We start from the raw sequence: 19,812 nt of genomic DNA on the forward strand, positions 1-19,812 counted from the left end.
GCACCCTGGGGTCACAGGACAGGCCCTACTGTATTCCTGAGAGAAGACATCAGGGGGTTGGCTTCCTCCGTGGAAGGAATGGGAGACTCGGCAGCTGGCAGAGTGGGACTTACATTTTCAGGAGCAGCCAGGTGGCTTCTACCCTTGCGTCCTGGCCCCAAGTACAGGCAGCTGAGCCAATAGCCGGCAGCAGGCCGGCTGTGTAGAGACTGCCCGTGGGCCTTTCAGCTTGCCTGGCTTCAAACAGCCCACCCTAGGCTCAGGCAGGGGTGAAGGCTTGGGGACCGTCTCCCCGTATTTCAGGAAAAAGACCTGCTGCTCAGGGGTAGTCTGCCCAAGAAAGGAGGCCGTCCATAAATTTTAGAAAAACACACATGGGCTGCAGGTATCCAGGGTGGTCCCCATTATGGGAATCACCAGGCCCAATAGCTGCTCTGGGGGAGAAAAACGAGGTAGTTAGTTTCCATAAACATTTATCTCTTTCTACAGTCTGTGGTGCAGTTCACCCTGTCCAATACAGTCTCCAGAGTGCCCTTAGAGGCAAGGGTGGCCAGACTTTGTCTCGCGTGCTTTGGACAGGTTCTCAGGGCAGACCAGTTCCCTGGAGGAGGGCAGTGGAAAAGAGGAAGGCCCTGGACAAGATGGAAGGGCACAGTGGCTGCTCAGACATAAGAAAAATCCTGCAGAGAGCGCGGGACCATGTGATGTCTTGCTCTGTGGTCCACAGGGTCGCTGTGAGTCGGAACAGACTCGAAGGCACCTGACAACAACAACAAGGCAAGGGCAGGTGTGGCGAGGGGCCTCCTCCGGATCTACCTGCGCACACGTCTCCTGCCTGCCAGCCACGCTCGTTCTCTGGCTTCCACACTCCCTGAGTGGGGAGCAGAGATGGTGTGAAGAGTTCCCCCCAGACATTTCAGGGCGTTAGAGTAAGGAATGCACCAGCCGGAAGCAGAACAAAGCAGAAAGCATTTTACTCTCGGCAGCTTCCGTTGGGAGAAATGCAGTGAGCAGCTTAATTGATGTGCCCCCCCCCTCCCACAGAAATAACAGAGAGAATGCTCCAAGGTTGCAACCCTCGGCTCTCCTGACCATTCCGACCCAAGCAACCCTCTAGGATGGAGCAGGACCGGCCAGCCCCTGCATTTCTGAGATTGTGCACCTTTACGGGAGCACACAGAGCCTCCTCTTTCTTCCTCAGAGCGGCAGCAAGGGGCTGGACACACTGGCCTTCTGCCTGGTAGCTGGAGGGAGCTCTGCCCAGAGCAGGGCCACCAGGGCAACTCAGGGTTGTGGGCACAGCACGAGCGATGAATTGAGTGCTTTAGGAGCCGCATTGACAGGGAGGGGGGTGTCCAAGCCATGTGGGCCCTGCTGGCAGCGTGAGCACTGGGGGGGGGGCAGGGGGGCTCGGGGCGGGCAGGCACAGGGTCAAGTGGCTGCAGAGTGCAGGGAGTGGGTGCCCGAGCTCAAATATAGAGATTAAAAGCAGGAGCAGAGGGGGAAAGGAGAGCTCGCAGCTGCTGTCCCCCAAACAGACCTCCCATCTGCCACCCACGATTTCCATGTCACCTTCTCCTGGCTCATTTGTACTTCATTAACTGCCATTGACTTAACAAGATTTATGCAAATGACACCCCAGGAACTCCCCAACTCCCACCGCAATCAAGAGATTATGTATGTACAACTCTCCACAGCAATGAAAAATTCATACATGACCAGCCCGCTTCGCTCCGCTGGCCCCGCGCGCGCAGGTCCCGCCTTTTCATTTGTATCCACACAAACCTCACCTTATCGGCCCCAAGTCCTCTCACCCCCCTGGGCCACACTCCCCAGACAGAATAGAAAGGCGAGGGGGGCCAAGGACACCCACCCTGAAAAATGAAGCTGTGGGTTCAGAAAAGAGGTGCTGTTTAGAAAGAGGCACCTCTGTTGGCAGGGAAGCTTGTTAGAGCTGGGGACACGGCGCCTCGGATCCCGAAGCACACGGCTCACTTGCAAAAACACGCGTTGTGCAAATCCGCCTGAGACCCGAGTCTTGGAGAAGCAAAGCAGGGAGCTCTGCAGTGATGAAAACCCTGGCCGGTCCCCACAGCACGACCCTTGCCTGGCCCCGGAGGCCCTGAGGATCCATCTGTCACAAGGCATGGGTTGGCAGCATTAGAAGGGGGCTCCCAGCCTGGCTGACCCCCTGAACACAGGCAGCCCTGGGCTGATGGTGAGAAAGCAGGGTGTGTGTGTGTGTGTACGCACATGTGTGTCACACACTATCCAACACACACACAGAACAAACTCACTGCTGTCTAGGGTACACCAGAGCTTTCCTCGACGACACCAAGGGCAAGTTTCAGTCTGTCAACCTTTGGGTTAGAAGCCAAGTTGGGCACAAACCATGTGTGCCTGCCCCTGAGAACCCCCGCTTTCTGCCTGGCAGCAGGGTCAGCCTGGGAAGTCATGTAATGGGACTAATGTGTTGTCTCACTTAGAATGTTTGGCGATTGCTTCTCAACAGCACATGTGGGGAGCTACCATCTCGGGGGCGGAGGCCCCTCCCCCGGGTCTCGTGAAAACAGGAGTGTCGCAGCCGTTCAGAGGCAGCGAGTGTGAGGGTCAAAAGGGACACTTAAAAGTCAAGAAACCCAAAGCTTTGTAGTGGGGACGCGGCTCATGGCGCCCCCAGTGGATGTGAGCGGGACTACGCCGCACCGGGTTTCCCAGGAGTTGCAGGCATTTCTCCCCAGTCGTGCCCCGCCCACCTTTTAGTTAGAGGGGTCACGCGTGCCAACCAGGGGCTCCTGCTTTAGGACAACCACTCGGCACTCGGTTGTGCACTTACTCGATGGCCAGGCCTACGCAGCTCCTGGGGTGCCCAGGACAGGGGGTTCTCACAGGCTCCTCCCCTCCCAAAGACTGTCTTACTCCCCACAAGCAGCAGCTCCGCTCAGCCCTGCATCTCCGCACACTCCTGTTTCCAGGGTCAAGGTGCGCCCTGGACCACGTCACTGATGCGGAGGGCTGACACAGGAGTGGGCACACCCCACCCGCGGCTGAGGCTGCGAGAACCGTGAGCTGGGGCGTGGTGGGGGTGGGCCTGATTCCCGGGGGAGCGACTGGGGAGATAAAGAAAGTTAGAATGGAAGTGGGGGGCACCACTGTGGCCTGGGGCAGTGACTCAGGTGTGAGGCCAGTGCTCAGTGCAGGAGCTTGGCATGTGGGGGCGGCACTCGATGTAGAGGCGTGGCTATGTGGGGGCGGACTCAGTGGCGGGCTCTGGGAGTGCAGGGGTGTGGCCATGTGGGGGCGTGGCTCAGGTGTGGAACCAGGACTCAGTTAAGGCTTTAGGTCTAGGGGATAGGGGCGTGGCAGTGTGAGGGTGGGGCTCAGGTACTGGGTTAGGGCTGGGGCAGGGGAGTGGCTGAGAAGTCAGGACCTTCTTAGGCTTGGAAAGCCCTGCCTGAAGTGTGGGGGGCATGCGGAATGTGACTGAGGAGGTGGGGGATGTTGGGAAGGGTTATTCCGGCTGGAGTGAGGTCACACTGTTCACTGGGTGAACAGTCAGCTCCTGTGCACTACCCTCAGGAAACCAAGTGAGGGCTTATAGTTCTACGGACCACTCTGCATATTGCTGGTCAGCAAACCCGCAATTCCCAGCTCAGTCCTCACCGGGACTGGACTCTGCCAACCGCAGATGGCGTCGGGGTCAGTTCCACGCTGGGTCTGTCCGCACCCTGGGGGCGGAGCCAAGGAGCATTACGGGGCAGCTTCTGCAAGAAGGCAAGCTAGTTCCCAGCTTTCACAGCTGCGGCTGAACGCAGTCAGGGGGCTCAACCTGTCTTTGAGGAATGCCGGATACGGTGTGTATCTTTCTAAGTATAAAGAACATCACGCTTCTAGAGACCTTTAACACAACAGTGGCACAGGGAACAATCACAGGATCGTTTAGATGTAAGTCACAAAGCAGCCAGATTGTTCCTCTGCACACAGGGCAGGGGCGGGGTAGGGGTGGGGGTGCAGTGGTAGATTAACAAACTAGGCTTTACGGGGGTTGGCTTTTAACATGAGGGGTGGCGACACAGCCTGGGATTGCCTGCCTGTCCTCCAGAGTCAAGAAGGCGGCTCTGAAGGGCAGCGTGCCGCCGCAGCCAAGGTGGAGCGTGGATGCACACCCACTAGCCAGCATCCGAACTTGCTACTCACCCGGCTCCTCCCCTCATCCGGCCAAGTGGACAGAGAGTTGAGATCAGAGCAGCTGCAAACATGCATGCATGCACGCACGCACGTGTGCGCGCACACACGTTGCTGTGCTTGTGTCCCAGTCTCGGGCTTGCAGGGAAACTGCAACAGGCCAGTCTGCATGCTCCAGGCCCTTCTCTCACGTCTCCCAAACTCCTCTTGGATGCTGCATTCTCACCGGTCTCAAACGGTGGCACGATGCTCCCTCTGCCTACAGATGCTGCTTCCTCTCCAGCATCCACGCGGGTATCTACACCCACCCGGCACCCACAGAAGAGGGAGCAACACCAGAATGTGTCGGGGGGCAGGCAGGCCACCTCTCACCAACTCAACGATGGGAGCCGGACTCTGCCTGCCTGGTCATGTGAACCATCCAGCAGCCGGCGACTTCACTGAGAGCCCCTGCCATTTGGTACCCAGTTACAGGCTAATGGCGAGCTCCCTCTCGCTCAGCGGCCAAAACAAATGCTTGAATTCAAGTCCTGTTGTGTAATGAGGAAGTTTAATTAAGGCCCCCCATTACAGCTGTAAATGTTCCTTTAGATAATAAGGTCTAAATGAAACTGAACCTAATCAAAGTTACAATTCCTTCATTAGCAAATTACAAACACGAGCACGCAGCTGATACACGAGCCATGATTATGGCAACTAATTGCCTCGCTGTCCCCGGCCAGCCTGTGTCGGCGTTCAGATGACCGTCTGCGAGAGCAAATTAGGGCCACATCGGGCCGGGCCTCTGATCACAAGGGGCCTGTGTGCCACCGAGCCGCGCTCCCCCCGCCGCCTGGCGGCCCTTGGCCCAATCAAAGCCCAGCGACAAAGGCAGCCTTTGAAGCCAGCTCGTCTCTGGGACGCACTCCATATGCGGCCGGCACACCGCACTTCATTAGGTCTGTGGTCACATGTCCTCTTCTTATTCTAATGATCCTATTTTAATACACACGGGGACCTCTCCTAATTGATGTCAAGTGAACGGCCTCACAGTCACCAACAGTGCACATCAAACACCCAACGGGCCTGTGCAGGAGCTGTGTCTCCGCTACCGGCACAGGGAAATTAAATAAAATAAAAGCCGGACACACACACACACACACACACACACTCGCATGTACCTGCTTAATTGGGATGGCTCGTCCACTCCCGATGCTGTCCGCACGGCTCTCCAGACCTTTCTTCTCTTTGTCTGGGTCGCTGCCCTTCCGAGACTGAAAAGCAAGAGGAAAGTTAGGTCTGGCTCACAGGCTGGGTCAGGCCACAGCCGCTGGCATGCAAGGTCTCTGGGGCCCCTGTGAAAGCACCCCCAGATCCCCCAAGGCAGGGTGCCGAGCAGTCCTACGGCAAGAGACCACCCCCAATTTTCCCTCCTCCTGCTCCCCTTTCTCCACTGCAGAATTACACCTTGGTTCTCTCTGTTGCCGAGTTCAGAATTCAATTACTCGGACTTGATGGACCAGAGAGGGCAGGGATGCCTGGCAGAAAGGTGAGCCTGGAGCCTCATGGCTTGGATGGCCAAGGAGAGCAGCCCACTCTCGGCGCCGATTGGGAGATGCGGGCGGAGAGAGGGAGATCTTCTAATTAACGCCGGAATGATCCGAAAAACCCCATTAACTGCTCAGCTGTGCCATTAACCGGGCACCTCTGATGCGTACCCGCGCACATTAACGCTGCCTCTTATTGCTTTTGGATGGCGAGGAAATAGCAAAGTCCAAGGCAGAAGAGGGAGCGAGGGAGCGAGACACACAGACACACGGAGACACACACACACGCCCTCCCGCACCCGGCATCGGAGAGCAAAGTTGGGAATTTGTTGCCAAAATACTGGCAGCTGAGGAAGAGCAGCAGCGGGTTGCTGGCACCCAGGGATCCTGTGCGAGGTGTGAGGTGTCTGGATGGCTGGTCATGGGAAAAGTGGCCGCTTCTAACCAGGGGGCCGCTGGGAGCACTCCCTACAACACACCTGAGCAGCAGGACTCAGAGGGGCCCGTCTTCCCCCAGGATGGGCAGGCGGAAGTGTGAGCACAATGATCTTCTGACAGATTTATTTTATTAGGAGAGAAAGATCGGAGACTCGTCCTCCTTAATAACCGCACCACCGACAACTGACAACTTCACTCCATTACTTTCCAATGGGGACATTACTCACGCAATATTGAAAATGGAGAAACATTTTCCTGGGCTTTTCAAATCTCGGATGATGTATGAAATGACTCCACTTTGTGGTGTCCGGCACCGCCACGGAAAGCTAATGAAACCCACCCTCCGAGTGAGAGAGGGAGACCACTGATCGCCCCCCCCCCCCACTGGAATACTTAAAGGGACAGTGTCACAGGGCAGGATCACCTCCAAGGCCGGTGGGGAGGATGCGGCATTCCTGGGAGGAGTGGGCAATGAGTGGAGCGGGCCAGGAGAGAGGCTCCCGTGATGGACACCAGGCCCCTGGGGACTACCAGGGTGGCATCTAGGAACCAGCGAGCATGCACTGGCCACCCCTGGCAGGAGATGAAAGGAACATACACAGAGAAAGCTCTAGAAGACTGAGGTACTGGAGGCTGCCCCCTTGGGCTAGAGCAGCTGTTTCTGGCCATGAGTCTCCCTAGGGGTGGGGGCTCCCTCTGTGTCAACCTGCACAAGCTCAATGAGCCAACAGGGGCTCCCTGAGGCCTGCTCCCCAACATCTCAGCTCACGGGGAACCTGGCCCATGATGAGCCTGACTGTCAGATTCGAAGTTCTCGGTGAGTCCATGGGCTGTCCTAAGGGGACCGCCCTGTGCCTAGCCTACAAAGGGGACTGAGCCACTTTGTGTCCTACCATGGGCTTTCTGGGCTTAGCAGGGTCACCTGAGCAGCATCCATGCCGGCACACCTGCATCACGGTGCATCCACCATGGTCAGACTCGCTTGGACGTCACTAGGTCCCAGGAGGAGAGCAAAAAGCCCCAAGCAGGGTCAGCAGTTCCTCAGGAGACAGAGGAAGGGCCAGCTGCCTTGAAGGTGGGCAGTCTCTGACCGGGGTTGCTGTGGTGTCCTAGGGGACACAGTGGCAGTGGGTCAGGTCTGGTGTTTGGGCTTGTGTGGGCCCCCAGCTCACCTCCCCATAGAAAGCAAAAGAGCCGCGGAGCCCCCAGCGCACAGCGCCAGCCCGTGAACCCGCACAGCACCTCCAACCCCAGCACTTCCCAAATCCTGAACTCTGACACCTGCAAATCCATCTTCATTATTCTTGGGTTAATCAGAATAATTAGCAAAACAAACTTGAGGAGAAGGGGGAGGGGAAAAACCCATAGGAAAAACGAACACGCCCCTCAAGGCAGCGCCCATCTGTTCCCGCCCCTTGCTGGGGTGTGTGTGTGTGTGCGTTTGGGGGGGTGGGGGTGGGTGGTGCTTCCAGGGTTTCCATGCACAGAAGACGGGAAGAAGCGGGCAGGCCACCGGGTTCCTGCAGAGCCCTCGGAACCCAAAGGACAGGGAGTTCAGCTCCACATGGGCTCACAGGCTCAGAGAGGAAAGAGAGGGTCCTGCCAAGCCGGGCCAGCGAGCACGAAAGAGAGGTCTCCTGACAGCAGTAGAAGGGGCACCTGCATGCACACGTGCGCGTGCATCTGTGTTCAGAGACTGGCATTTCAAGGAGTGAGCACAGCGCCGTGTGGAAGAAGGATGCAGCGGGCAGGCTCCTTCTCACACCCACAGTTCGTTTCTGGCTGCATCAGACGCCCAGAGAGGCGCAGCCCGACCTCGGGACTGGAGCGCATCCCCGGGAGGCTCAGCAGTGCACGGTCAACTGGGTGGGGGCGGGGGCGGGACCAGCATGCTGTCATCTCCCACTGCTGTTCAGCAGGCTGCAAGGCACTGTTAGCGGCAGAGTGGCCACCTGCACCCTGGACACGGGTCACCACGACAGCAGATGAAGAAGCGGCCATGCCACCACTGAAGGTTGGCTGGTTTGGCATCATCGTCACACAGCCGGCCGGCAGAGGGGGGAATGGACCGCCTCCATCCACTGCCTGCCAACACCTCCCCTCCACCATGCACTTCTCTCCCAGTGGTGAAAGAAGTCCCAGAGCCACCGCGCCACCATGACCCGCTCGAAGGTGAGCAGTGTCCCCAAGCGTCTCCCCTCCCCAACAGCAGCCTGTGGCAGGGACCTTGCTTCCCGCTCCCCACAAGCAGCCCAATCCTTTCCGAACCTTGGCCTTGGCCACCTCGTGCTGTCACCCAGTGGCCGTGAGCTGAGCGAGAGTCTCCCCAAACCCAATTCGGCCACTGCATAAGCTGACCCCGCTGGGCAGTGTGGACACTAGAGGGCATGAGAAGACACCCCTAATGCGTGAAGACGGGCCAGGCACAGTCCGTGGGTGCAAAGGGCTTGGTTTTAGAAACGTACAGGAGACAAGTCACGCCCATTTCAAGGAGCCCTGGGGTGGGGTGCATGGAGGGCCTGAACTTGCTTATTTCAGGAGATGGGGAAGGAGGAGGGTGAGAGCAGCAGACAGCCAGGCGCTTGGGAAGACTCGGAAAACTCCCATCTGCGATTCCTACGTGGAAACATCATACCGGTACACAGAGGCACACGGGGAACCACGCGCCCAACCAAGGACCACGTGGCCCTAGCATTTTAGTGGAGGGAGGTTTTTATAGGTGGGTTTGTTGCCCTTCGGTCTCTGAAAATCATGACACTTCAAGTAAATAGATGAATTCAGATGTAGGACTGGCACGGGGACCCCTCCCCACCGTGACTCCGGCTCTAAGCGTGGCCTTTGAAAGAGGATAGGCAATTACCCCAGCCTCCATTCACCCGGCCTCGTTATGACTCGCTACACCCCGAAGGCGGCCAGGCCAAGCCCAGGCGGCGTGGGGTTTTAATCCGCCGAGACTGTGCGGCCCACCTGCACCTGCACTGGTCTGAGAACCTTCTCATAGCAAGTACGTCCTTTGCCCGTTACAGCCACATCGCAGAACCAGGCTCCAACTGGCAACAGGAAGAAGGGCCTTTCTAAGGTGACTGTTTGCAGGACAGTGCGCCTCCTTCCCGCCGATCCCTGGGTGACGCTGACACCTAGTGGGCTTGGATCTCTCCTGGAGCTTCAACGCCACGGCTCACACCCATTATCTTCATGGTCATATTCTTTAGCTCGGACCAGTTGGCAAGCTGAGCTGTCCATTCCCGGGGCACCTCCCTCAGGGGTCCTCACTGGTGTGACCTCCGATGTCTGCTGCCACTGTCACTCAGGGCCAAGCAGCAGTCCTGCTTCGCAGAGCTGCATGTCCTCCATGGTCCGTCAGCAGGTGGCTTCGGACTGATGCAGGCTGTGCGCTGCATCACGGGGCCCGTGGACTGGGGTGCCGAGTAGGAGAGGATATCTGGTAGCGCAGTGGCAAGATGGCACAGACTCCTAAGACATGTCCTGCCCACCCCAGTCGGCTGCGTCTGCCTGGAGTCTTTATGGATACCTGCACAGGGTCAGCAGATCAAAACTCCTCGGGAGAAAGACGGGGCTTTCTACCACCCTCATGAGTGACATTCTTAGAGACCCCCGGGGCACTTCTACCCTGTCCTGTAGGGTCACTGTGAGTCAGCATCGACACACTGACAGTGTGTTTCTGTGTGCACGCACATGTATGTGTGTGCACATGACCACGATGTGTACGCATGTATCTCCTCGGGTACACACATGTGAATGTATGTGTGTGCATGCGTAGTGTGGCTGGAGAGCAAAAGGTCCCATACCTTCCTGCCTCCTCTCTGCCTCACTGTGTGCCCCCCTTTGGGTCCACTTGGGCAACCTGAGCTCGCACAGACCCCGGCTCAGACTGCTTCTCCAAGTTTACAGCACTCTCCTCAGGCAGCTGTCTGACATGCTCAGCAGGAGGGGCTCAGGCCACACCTGTCAGACATATTCCTGACCCAGGGCTGCCTTACGGACAGCAGGGCCTTCCAGCGGAGCACTCACTCCCTGGTACTGACTGGTACTGCTGGTTCCTCCTTCCTCTCTTTCCTCGGGATCAGAACTGGAGTCAGGGATGCATGAGTAGCCTTCGGGTGCCCGTGTGAAGCTAGCTGTCTTCCTTTCTCAGAGTGACGGAGACATGTGAAGACCTGTCCCCGGTCACCAATGAGCCACATTGCCCTCTGTCTACTGGTTGTTCTCATTGCTCGCTCCCCCCGCATTCTGAACCAGGTTTCGGGTTCACATGCAGCTTGCTCTGAGGGCCAGCAAGCGCCCGACCTTGGTGGAGAAAGAGACCACGGGGCACCCGACAAGGCCCAGGAAGCGATCTCAGAGGTGAGGGTGGCTGCCCACTGAACCTGGGAGGGCATCCCATTCCCAGCAGACCCGTTCTGTTCTCTGACAAACAAGCACACGGCTGGTCAGCGGGATTTTGCAGAAACTGGAAGACAACCTACCAGATGGACGGTCCGTGGGACCACACAAGACATCAAATGGTGCATGGAACAGACGCCCACGGACCTCTCGGCCAGATCCGAGTACTGTGAGGATGCCCTCTTCCTTGTCAGGTGCTTATCAGCCCTAATGCCCATGTGTCCCCCAGGTGAGAGTCTGGCTTCAAGGCAGGTGTGTGTCATGGCACAGGTGTCTTCGTGATGCAGGGGGGTTAAGCTGTGGGCTGCTACCACAAGGCCAGCAATTCAAACTTATCAGGTGCTCCTCCGAGAAGAGACTAGGCTTCTGCTCCCATTAAGACCTGTTGCCTCAGCAATCCTACAGAGGCAGCTCTCCTCTGCCCGTGCGGGCTGGCCTGAGCGGCATCGACTCACTCAATGCCAGGGGGCAGTGTCAAGGCTCCGGGCACATGAACACCATTTCAAAGGACATCAGCAGCAAGGAACCAGGGGGTCCCAGGAGCAGGGCATTCCTCTCACGGATCAGTGCAGTCTGATGACAGCGACAACAGCCTGGCATGCTCTAGGATTGATTGGTGATGTCTGCTATACCCAGGGCACTGGCAGGGTAGCTGGGTTTCCTGCTTCTCTGTGGTTCAGGGGTCAACTGGACACCAGTCCCCTGGTGTGCCCCACTTCTGAATCCAAGCTCACAGCAGTGAGCCTACGGGTCTGCTCTATGGCACCCACTCACACAAGACCCCAAAGAAAACCCAAGTGGTGGGCCTTCCAGGCAGAGATGTGTGGGGTCTTTGTGCCCAGACATACACGAGATGTTCGTTTCTGGGCCCCCTCATACTTCCTGCCAGCAAGCATGCAGACACAGACAGACACACACACACACACACACACACGAGACCCTCGGCCAACGTAATGTCCTCAGAGTGGTCCTGTGAACTCAGAGGTGTGACAAGTCTTCCCCCAGGGAAGCCGGGGGACGGCTGCAGGACAGCAAAAGTCTCCAACAGGCCCCGGCGCAGACCCACCCTCTGCTCCTAACTCTCAGCATCTAAGCCTTGCCCGGAAATCTCAGAGCCCAGAAACCCAGGCTGCACCCACTGATCTCATCTGGATTCTACAGCCAGCACTGGGCCGGCCTGGCCAAGGTGGCGGCCAGCACACAGGGCTCTCCCTCCAGGGACACTCACGGTGAAGAGGTTGGACCGGCGCTTGGACTGCTTACGGACGGGCGTGGGCGTGTTGGTGGCGGGAGGGACCTCGATGCGTAGCTCCTTCTGGCTGGTGCTCGGGGTCGAGGGGACAGAGGATGAGTAGTCACTCAGACTTCCTCCTCCGTTGCTGGTCTGAAACAAGCGAGAATCGGGTTGGGGTCAGACTCGCTCTGAGGTATCCTGGGATGGCCTCAGGGGACAAGGACCCCCCAGTCTCCTTCCCTGGCCCAGGGGGTTCCAAAGTGGGAGAGGCCACCCCTAGAGGGCAAGGCTGGGGGTGATGCGGGGCTGCGTGGTAAAAGCAGACTCTGTACTTTACCATGATGGCTGTGGGCTAACAGTCTTCACAGCAATGGGTGCTGGCCTTTTATTTTCCCTAAAAGGGGGCATTAGGCAAATCCCTCTAGGAGCCAAGGGGTTAAACTAACCGAGTCCCACAACAAAAGGGAACATTCTGGAAAGGACAGCTGGAAGATGGGGCTGTCTTTGGAAGACATCCCAAGATCATGTGCTGACAGGAACATGGCCGCTGGATTCCCGGCACTAAGCAAGCCGAGCTCACCCGCAAATCTCACTGCACCCTTCAAAAGTAAAACAGGGCAGCACCCAAGAAAACGTGCGTGCGCGTCTCAATGTAACGCCTGTTCATTCTTATATGGGGCAGGTGCTCACTATTTTGTGGGTATTGGTTTTGGCTCTTCTAAGGGATCGTTATGTCCTCTGCTTCCGGGTAACTAATTAGTAAGATGTTGTCAGGGAAAAACACAGAGCGAGTCGTTCCTGGGGCCGCCTGCGCCGAGTCAATGGCTCTGGGTTTGCTTTTGGGATTGGAAGGCAGGTGGCACAGAGATTTAGTGGTGAGGTTCAATACTGGTTGGGATGCTAACCGCAAGGTAGGTGGTTCAAACCCACTAGCTGCTCCTCGGGAGAAAAACGAGGCTGTCTACTCCAGTGACAGCTTTGGAGACACTACACAGAGTCTCTCTGAGTCAGGATCAAGTCCAAGGCAATGGGTGGGGAGCCAAAACCCCAACGTAACCCAATGCCATCGAGTGGATTCTAACTCACAGCGACCCTACAGGACAGGGTCGAACTGCCCCTGTGAATTTCCAAGGTTGTCATTCTTTACGACAACAGAAAAGCTCATCTTGCTCCCCGGGGTAGCTGGTGGTTTTGAACTGCTGATCCTGCGGTTAAGTAGCCCAATAGGAAACCACTATGCCACAAGGGATCCCTGGGTTGGGAAGGGACATGGTAGGTAATTATAATCAAACAGTTGGCCCAAATTGGAGTATCCAATGAGGATTCATCGTGGAGGTTCACCACGAGGGGCTGGTTGTCCCTCAGAGGCTCAGGTGTATGGGGTGATTTAATGAGAAGCCCAGCCATCACTGCCAGCAGGACCTGTTACCCCCTGGATGCCTGCCGCCTGAGGGCACCGGGCCATAGCAGCTGAAGGGAGCATGAAGCCCTTCCCAACCAGATTGCCCTTTATTTCTCCACCAAAAAGGAGGAGAGAAAGAAAAGCTTGCTCTTAAACCGGGCTGTGTACTGCAATGGCCAGCTTCTCCCTGGTTCTCAAGGACCCCTCCTCCCCAGGTGCATGAGTGTGAGGCAGCTGCAGTACCTGGCTGATGTGCACGGTCGACACCTGGGCCGAGCAGACGGAGGAGTGGCTGGGAGAGTTGGGCAAGGATTTGCAGGGCCCAATGGAGAGCTGCTGCTTCTTCCGCGTGGCCACAATCTTCTGAGCAACTAGTGGACACAGAGAGACAGACTGACAGGTCACGCCAGAGGTCAAGGGCATATGGAGGGGCTTAGAGTCTGGCTCCAAAATCTGTCGCTCCCCCACCCCTCGTCAGCCCATCCTTCCCCAAAGGCAAACCCATACTGAGCTCGCTGTGGGCCCTCTGGTGTTACAGTAGAGCACCGAGTCCCAGCCTTTCCCCCTCGGCCGCCATCTTGGTGGAGCTAAGCCGATGAGTGATTGCGGACCCGCCACACCTTACGGCGATCTGGTAACCGAGCACAGATTCTTTGTGCGGCCCCCGGGACCTTCCCCTTTCAAGAGGAATAGGATTCCTGGGGGCCTTCCCAGAACTGGGCCCCCAACCTCCAGCCAATGTGGTGGAGGCAGAAGGGTTCTTGGGGCAGCTTGCAGGGCAGTGCCCACTTCCTCGTCCTTTTGTCTTTTATGTGCTTGTTGCCTGGAATTCCTGTAGGCTGCCATCTTGGACCCGACAGCCATCAGGGGCACCAGGGTGACCTTGGGAATAGACACTGCATTGGGGGATTTAGAAGGGGCAGCTTCCCCACACCCTCAGAGACCCCTCAGCAGCCCTGCACAGGTGGCCCCCAAAAACCCTGAATGCAAAATGCAAACACTCATCATCTTGTCCCCTACGTAACGCAAGGTCACACGTTGAAGCAAAATGCCAAACACCTCTTCTTCCTTCTTATTTTTGGGAGGGAGGGAGAGGGGTGTGAGGAAAGCAAAGCCTAGCTTAGTGTGTGGAATTAAACTCAAGGGCACTCAATTATCTCAAAGGCCTCTTTTGATTTTATTTGTTACGTTTAAATATACGACCGCCGACGCCGGGAGTTTATCTTAATCAATATGAATCTAGATCCAACCAGCCGTAACTTCCCTCGGCAAACAGGCTGGTCGATGGAGCCGCCAGGATGGAATTGGCAAGGATGTCAGGAACAGGAGAACTTCCTCCACCAGCAGGTGGCGCTGCTGGGTGGGAGCTGGGCTTCCGCCTGGGCACAGGTCTCTTTGGGGGGCAGGCGGTCAAGGTGGGCTAGCCTGGTCTCTGCCCCAGAGTGGCTGGTTTGGCCCGTGAAAAAGAACACCTGGCACCGACGGGTGACCATAAGAGGGCCGGGATACACCGGCCTGGCAGGTCATTCCTTCTTGTAAAGGGTGCCATCTTGCCAAGGAAAAACTGGGTGTTTGTTCCAGAGCCCCCGGTTTCAGAGTATGTGAACGATGGCGTAAATGTGATTAAGTGGAAACTTGGCGTATAAAAAATGGCTCCCAGAGACTCGGCAGCAGCTCCATTAGTTAGGGCCCACCTCCAATTGGCCGCTCAGCATCCTGAAAGGATGGTATCAATTAATTTATCTCCCCTCCGCGTATCGATCATAACCGTCATCAGCTAATCATGTTTAAATTAGAGCGAGCCACCACGACACTCTGTCATCGCAGAACTCTCAGCGTATCGATCCGGCCGCAGAAGACAGGCAGTGGGATATTTTTTAAAAAATCATTTGGAGGATCCAAAAATAAAACCGGCCGTCAGGTTCTGGAGGTCCTGCCATGGTCACCCCCACCCCTTGGCACCTAAGGCCCCGCCCAGAAGGAAACGAACCCAGAACCACCAAGGTTTGGTCACTTGATGGAAATTTTTTTTATTGGTGGCCGGGGAGAGGGGGCAATGATCAATGGCATGGCATTCTCCCGTACTACCAGTCTTCAAGTGAGCAGTCAGCCAGGTGGGCTAGGTGATGCCAATCCTTCACAGATTGGGGGTGGGTGGGTGGCAGGGCGCACATAGGACGAGGGAGGTTTTGTGGGTGTTTCTTTCAAATCTGTTGGCTAAACTATGGGAGGAATCGAGAAACACTCCGGGGCAAATCCGAGGCACTACCCCAAACCCTCATTTCAGGAGACCCCACAGGGAGCTGAGCCGACACCCTGCCCTCCTGGAGGCTAGAAAGGGAATTCACGGACAGAGTTTCAATACGTGTACGTGGTGGTGAGGGCGCACCTCTACCTGGCCAACAATCAACACACCTTCTGTTCCAACGGGGGCCAACAGTTCCCTCAACGCACACCTCTCTGCCCTGTCCTCCCCGGGCTCCGAGTTCCACAAACTCTGCCTGATGCTTCCTGAGCTGTGCGTGATGCGGCACACGGTTCCCACAGGTGCAGCTGTTCATGCCATCCGCCTGTCTTCTGTGGGAAGGTGGGCCTGATCCAGGCCTGAAGGGGTGTCTCAGGCCACAGTCTCAGCCTCACCCCTACCCCCTCCCTGGGCTCTATCAGAGAAGTTTTGACCATCAACAGCTATGGTACAGGGTCATACGAACCATGAGCCACCGCGAAAGCCACGGCCGGCACTGCCCTGCCCCAGCAGCCCAGAGGTGGGCTTACAGAAAGGTGGGCTCGGCAGGCAACGACTTTTATTCGTGTGTGTCCTGTTTCCCCATCATTTTCATATCCCTCCTGCCCCATATACAAAGCAAAGACCAAGGAAACGATTTGTAGCTCATGCGCAACTGTACCATGCTCTTTACAACACGGGCATCTGCCGATGGTTTATATTCTGTCTCCACTGGGCTCTGGGCTCTTCCACAATGTCATACAATGTAATCATCGTCCACAAAAGGATTGGATGTGAGCAGCCAATCAGCTGAAGGGGCGTTTCTCTAGGGTGTGGGCCGGCCAGCTGACCGGCCTGCCTGCCTGCATACATCTTCCAGCAAAACCTCAGGTCTCTGTTCAAAACTCCTGTGACCCTGTACTCTTTTCATCACCTGACCTCTGGCTCCTGGGACTGGAGTCTGAAGAAACCTCCGGCCTGCCACCTGACTTCCAGATTTGGAACTTCTTAGCTTATTATGAGCAGGTGTGGTTGTGTAGTAGTTTAAGTGGATTCAGCAGCAAACCACAAGGTCAGCCGTTCTAAACCACCAGCTGATTCAAAGGAGAAAGAGGAGGCTTTCTAGTGCCATGAACGGTTAGTCTTGGAAACCCACAGGGCCAGTTCTACTCCCATCCTACAGGGCTGCTATGAGTCAGAATCATCTCAACGGCAGAGAGTGAGTGTAGCCCGGTAGCCTCCACAACTGTGAGTCACATCCTTCAAGTGAATCTCAGGTCACCCACTGAAGGGTTTAGTCCAAGCAAACATGCCTGGTGCAGACAGCTGTCTCAGGCAGACACGGGTCTTGTCTCCTTAGGGTGGGGGGGGGGGTCTGTTTGCTCAGTTCCATTCAACGCAGAGGTCAGCCCAGAAGGGGATGTCTACTGTTTCTCTGAACCCTGGATGGGTCATCTTGACAGATTTCCTTGAAGCACACCAGATGATCATGGGGGCTTGTTCGGAAGAAGTTTTAAGGAAAGCAAAAACTGCATCAGAGCGAAAAAAGGCCAGAAAGATCATGCAAAGCAGTACATGTTTTCTCCCATCACGACAGCACACCTGCTCACTCTTGGTTGGGAGCAAGGGCCACCCTGGAAGAATTTCATTGGGACACCTGAAGTAGGTAGTTTATTGTGCCAACCTGGCCGATAAACACGTGGGGTTAATTGGAGGGCGGAGGGATAAATGGCTCGGTGAGCCTCGCCTTTTGAGTTCTCAGGTCTCTTGCATTCTGATGGTCGGACCAGGGTGCAGCTGCCTTAGCCAGCCTCCTCAGGGTACCCATTGGTCGCCTTGCCTTTAGACCATGGGCTCTCACCAATACTCAACAAGCCTAGCCCTCTAGTGCTAGGTCATGAATCTTAGACCAGTCAACCCTCTCTCATCTCTTTTTCCTGTAAACCAAGTTTACAGGTGTCAGAGGCCAAACTCAACCCGTCTCTGTATTGCTGCATTTCTCCCACTTCCACTCAACAAGTAGATCCAGGTGGTCACCTAGCAAGCCTTTCAGCCTGCTCATGGGGCTCCCTTTAACATTCCGTCTCAGAGAGGAGTTTTCTTCACGGTTTCCTTTAGGAGCCCATCCCAACATTCTATCAAGCCGGCAGCTTCAGGATGATGAGGAACATGATACGACCAGTGGATCCATGGGCATGGGCCCATTGCCGCACTGCATTTGCTGTGAAGTGAGTTCCTTGATCTGAAGCAATGCTATGTGGGAGGCCAGGCTGGTGGATGAGGCATTCTGTAAGTCCACGAATAGTAGTTTTGGCAGAAGCATCACGCACAGGGAAGGTAAATCCCTATCCAGAGTAGGTGTCTATTCCAGTAAGAACAAAACGCTGTCCCCTCCATGATGGGAGTGGTCCTATGAAATCAACCTGCCACCAAGTTGCCTGGTGATCTCCCCGAGGAATGGTCCCATATCTTGGTCTTAATGTTGGTTTCTGCTGCTGGCAAATGGGGCACTCAGCAGTGGCAGTGACCCGTCCCACACCACTACCCTCATCTAGCCCCTCCAGACCCTCTCTGAGCCCCATATGGCAAAGGGACAAGAGTGGAATCCCCCAGGGAGGACAACATTGCCATTTAGGCCTGACATGACTCAGAGAGCAGGGAATCCCGCAGGCAGGAGGAGAGACTTGGAAACAGCGCCTGCAGCTGGGTGTGCTCCGGGTGGGGGGTGTGCCCGACACTGAAGGTCGAGGCGTGTGGCAGTGATCTGTGGAGCCGCCTCGTGTGTGCACACATGCTGCCCTGCCAGGGGTCCAAGACGACTGGTCCCGGCCAGGGCTCCAGCCTCACAGCGCTGGGGCGACCCTGAAGCAGGGTCACAGGGAAGCCAAGAGGTGAGCAATTGGCTCTGGTAGGGAACTCAGGGACAGGAAGCTAAGGAGGGTGCTGGTCAGAGGATGCATCTCTGAGGGGAATAGACATGAAGGGGAGGGGCGGGCAGAGGGAGTCAGGCCTCCTTTGGCACCCCAACTAGAGCAAGGTATAGCTGGCTGGGCCGATCATGATACAGACACAGGGCCAGCTCTGAGTGCCTGAGGCTGCACAGTAAATCCAACAACAAGGCATTTCAACTACTTGTGACAGATCTAAAAATATGAAAAGAAATCACTGCCATCCAGTCGATGCCACCTCCTGGTGACCGTATAGGACAGGGCAGAACTGCCCCTGTGGGTTTCCCAGACTGTCACTCTTGACAGTAGCTGGAAGCCCCGTCTTTCTCCCATGGAGCGGCTGGTTTCAAACTGCTGACCTTGTGGATGGCGGCCCAGTGGGTAAGTACAATGCCAGCAGGGCTTCTGGAAGGGACACACTCAGCAGTCAGCAGGCATGATCCTCAACACTAACGTCACCCCACAAAGGTATCTGAAGCACACGCACGGTTGGCCGGCCACCAGAAGGTCATATCAGCACATCTCCTCCAAAAGCCTTGGCCATGAGAACCACATTGGGGGTGGGGCAGGGGTGGTGTCCTGCCTACCGAGAACCCTTATCAGTAACCAGAACGAGCTCTCCGAACATCTCTGCGCAGTTTTAAATCACAGTGCAGTGGCCATTAAGCCGTCTTATTAATTAAGACTAAATTAGGAATAATTAATTAAGGATACATTCATTACCAAATCATGTGCGGAGCCCTGGGTTCGTGGCTCAGGCAGTTAGGAAGAGCAGGCCAGCTGAAGGGGAGTCTGGCTCAGTACCAGTGTCCCCCAGTCAGTGAACACGGGAGGGAGGGGTGTGATGAGAGGGGCCCGGGGCCACAGCCTCAGTGTGTGCACCTCTGAGGTCCCTGCACCTGGGGTGCAGCTACCAGGACAGCTACCCAAGCCCCACCAAGAGCAGTGGGTGGGCAGGACTTTGAGGGGAGCATGTGGTACAATACTGTGGGGATCATAGGACCCCACTGGCTGGTGCCCCATCCGTGCATGCGCCCTGCACCGTGTCATCCACAGGCCCCGGAATGTTCCAGAAGTTTGAGATGTCACACTTTATGTCCCTCCCTGAGGCCAGCAGGGGGGCTGACACTGAACAGGAAGTCGACAGCCTTGCAGACGGACACAGATGAGCCTACCAAGACTACGTGGTGAGGAGGAGGAGGTGGGGGGGGGGTGGAGTAGCAAGGGCACCACAGTGGGCTTCACACCTGTGCCCAGGGCCAGCAACCCAGCAGGTGCCCTTGGAGAGGCTTGGTGGGCAGAGGATGGTGAGGGGACACTGCCTCTCCCTGGACGGCAGGAACAGGGCACACGTGCGTGAGGATGAGCATGCACCTGAGTGTGTGTCGTAGCTGTTGCTCACTGTGTGCGTCCATGAGCACGCGTGCACATGCGTGAGGACCAGGGAATGT

At 56.5% G+C, this 19,812-nt stretch overlaps 1 protein-coding gene across 4 annotated transcripts in view; it reads right to left on the reverse strand.

Moving 5' to 3' along the window:
- AGAP1 (ArfGAP with GTPase domain, ankyrin repeat and PH domain 1) overlaps positions 1-19,812 on the reverse strand; it is a 411,022-nt gene that overhangs the window by 227,262 nt on the left and 163,948 nt on the right. For all 4 annotated transcript variants that reach the window (XM_075529186.1, XM_075529185.1, XM_075529188.1 and 1 more), the window contains exons 7-9: positions 13,433-13,560; positions 11,782-11,937; positions 5,346-5,438 (exon numbers count right to left, since the gene is read on the reverse strand). In XM_075529186.1, coding sequence (XP_075385301.1) covers positions 5,346-5,438; positions 11,782-11,937; positions 13,433-13,560 — 377 coding nt within the window. The remainder of the gene's footprint in view (positions 1-5,345; positions 5,439-11,781; positions 11,938-13,432; positions 13,561-19,812) is intronic.

This window comes from Tenrec ecaudatus, chromosome 13, assembly GCF_050624435.1.
Source record: "Tenrec ecaudatus isolate mTenEca1 chromosome 13, mTenEca1.hap1, whole genome shotgun sequence".
NCBI lineage: Eukaryota > Metazoa > Chordata > Mammalia > Afrosoricida > Tenrecidae > Tenrec > Tenrec ecaudatus.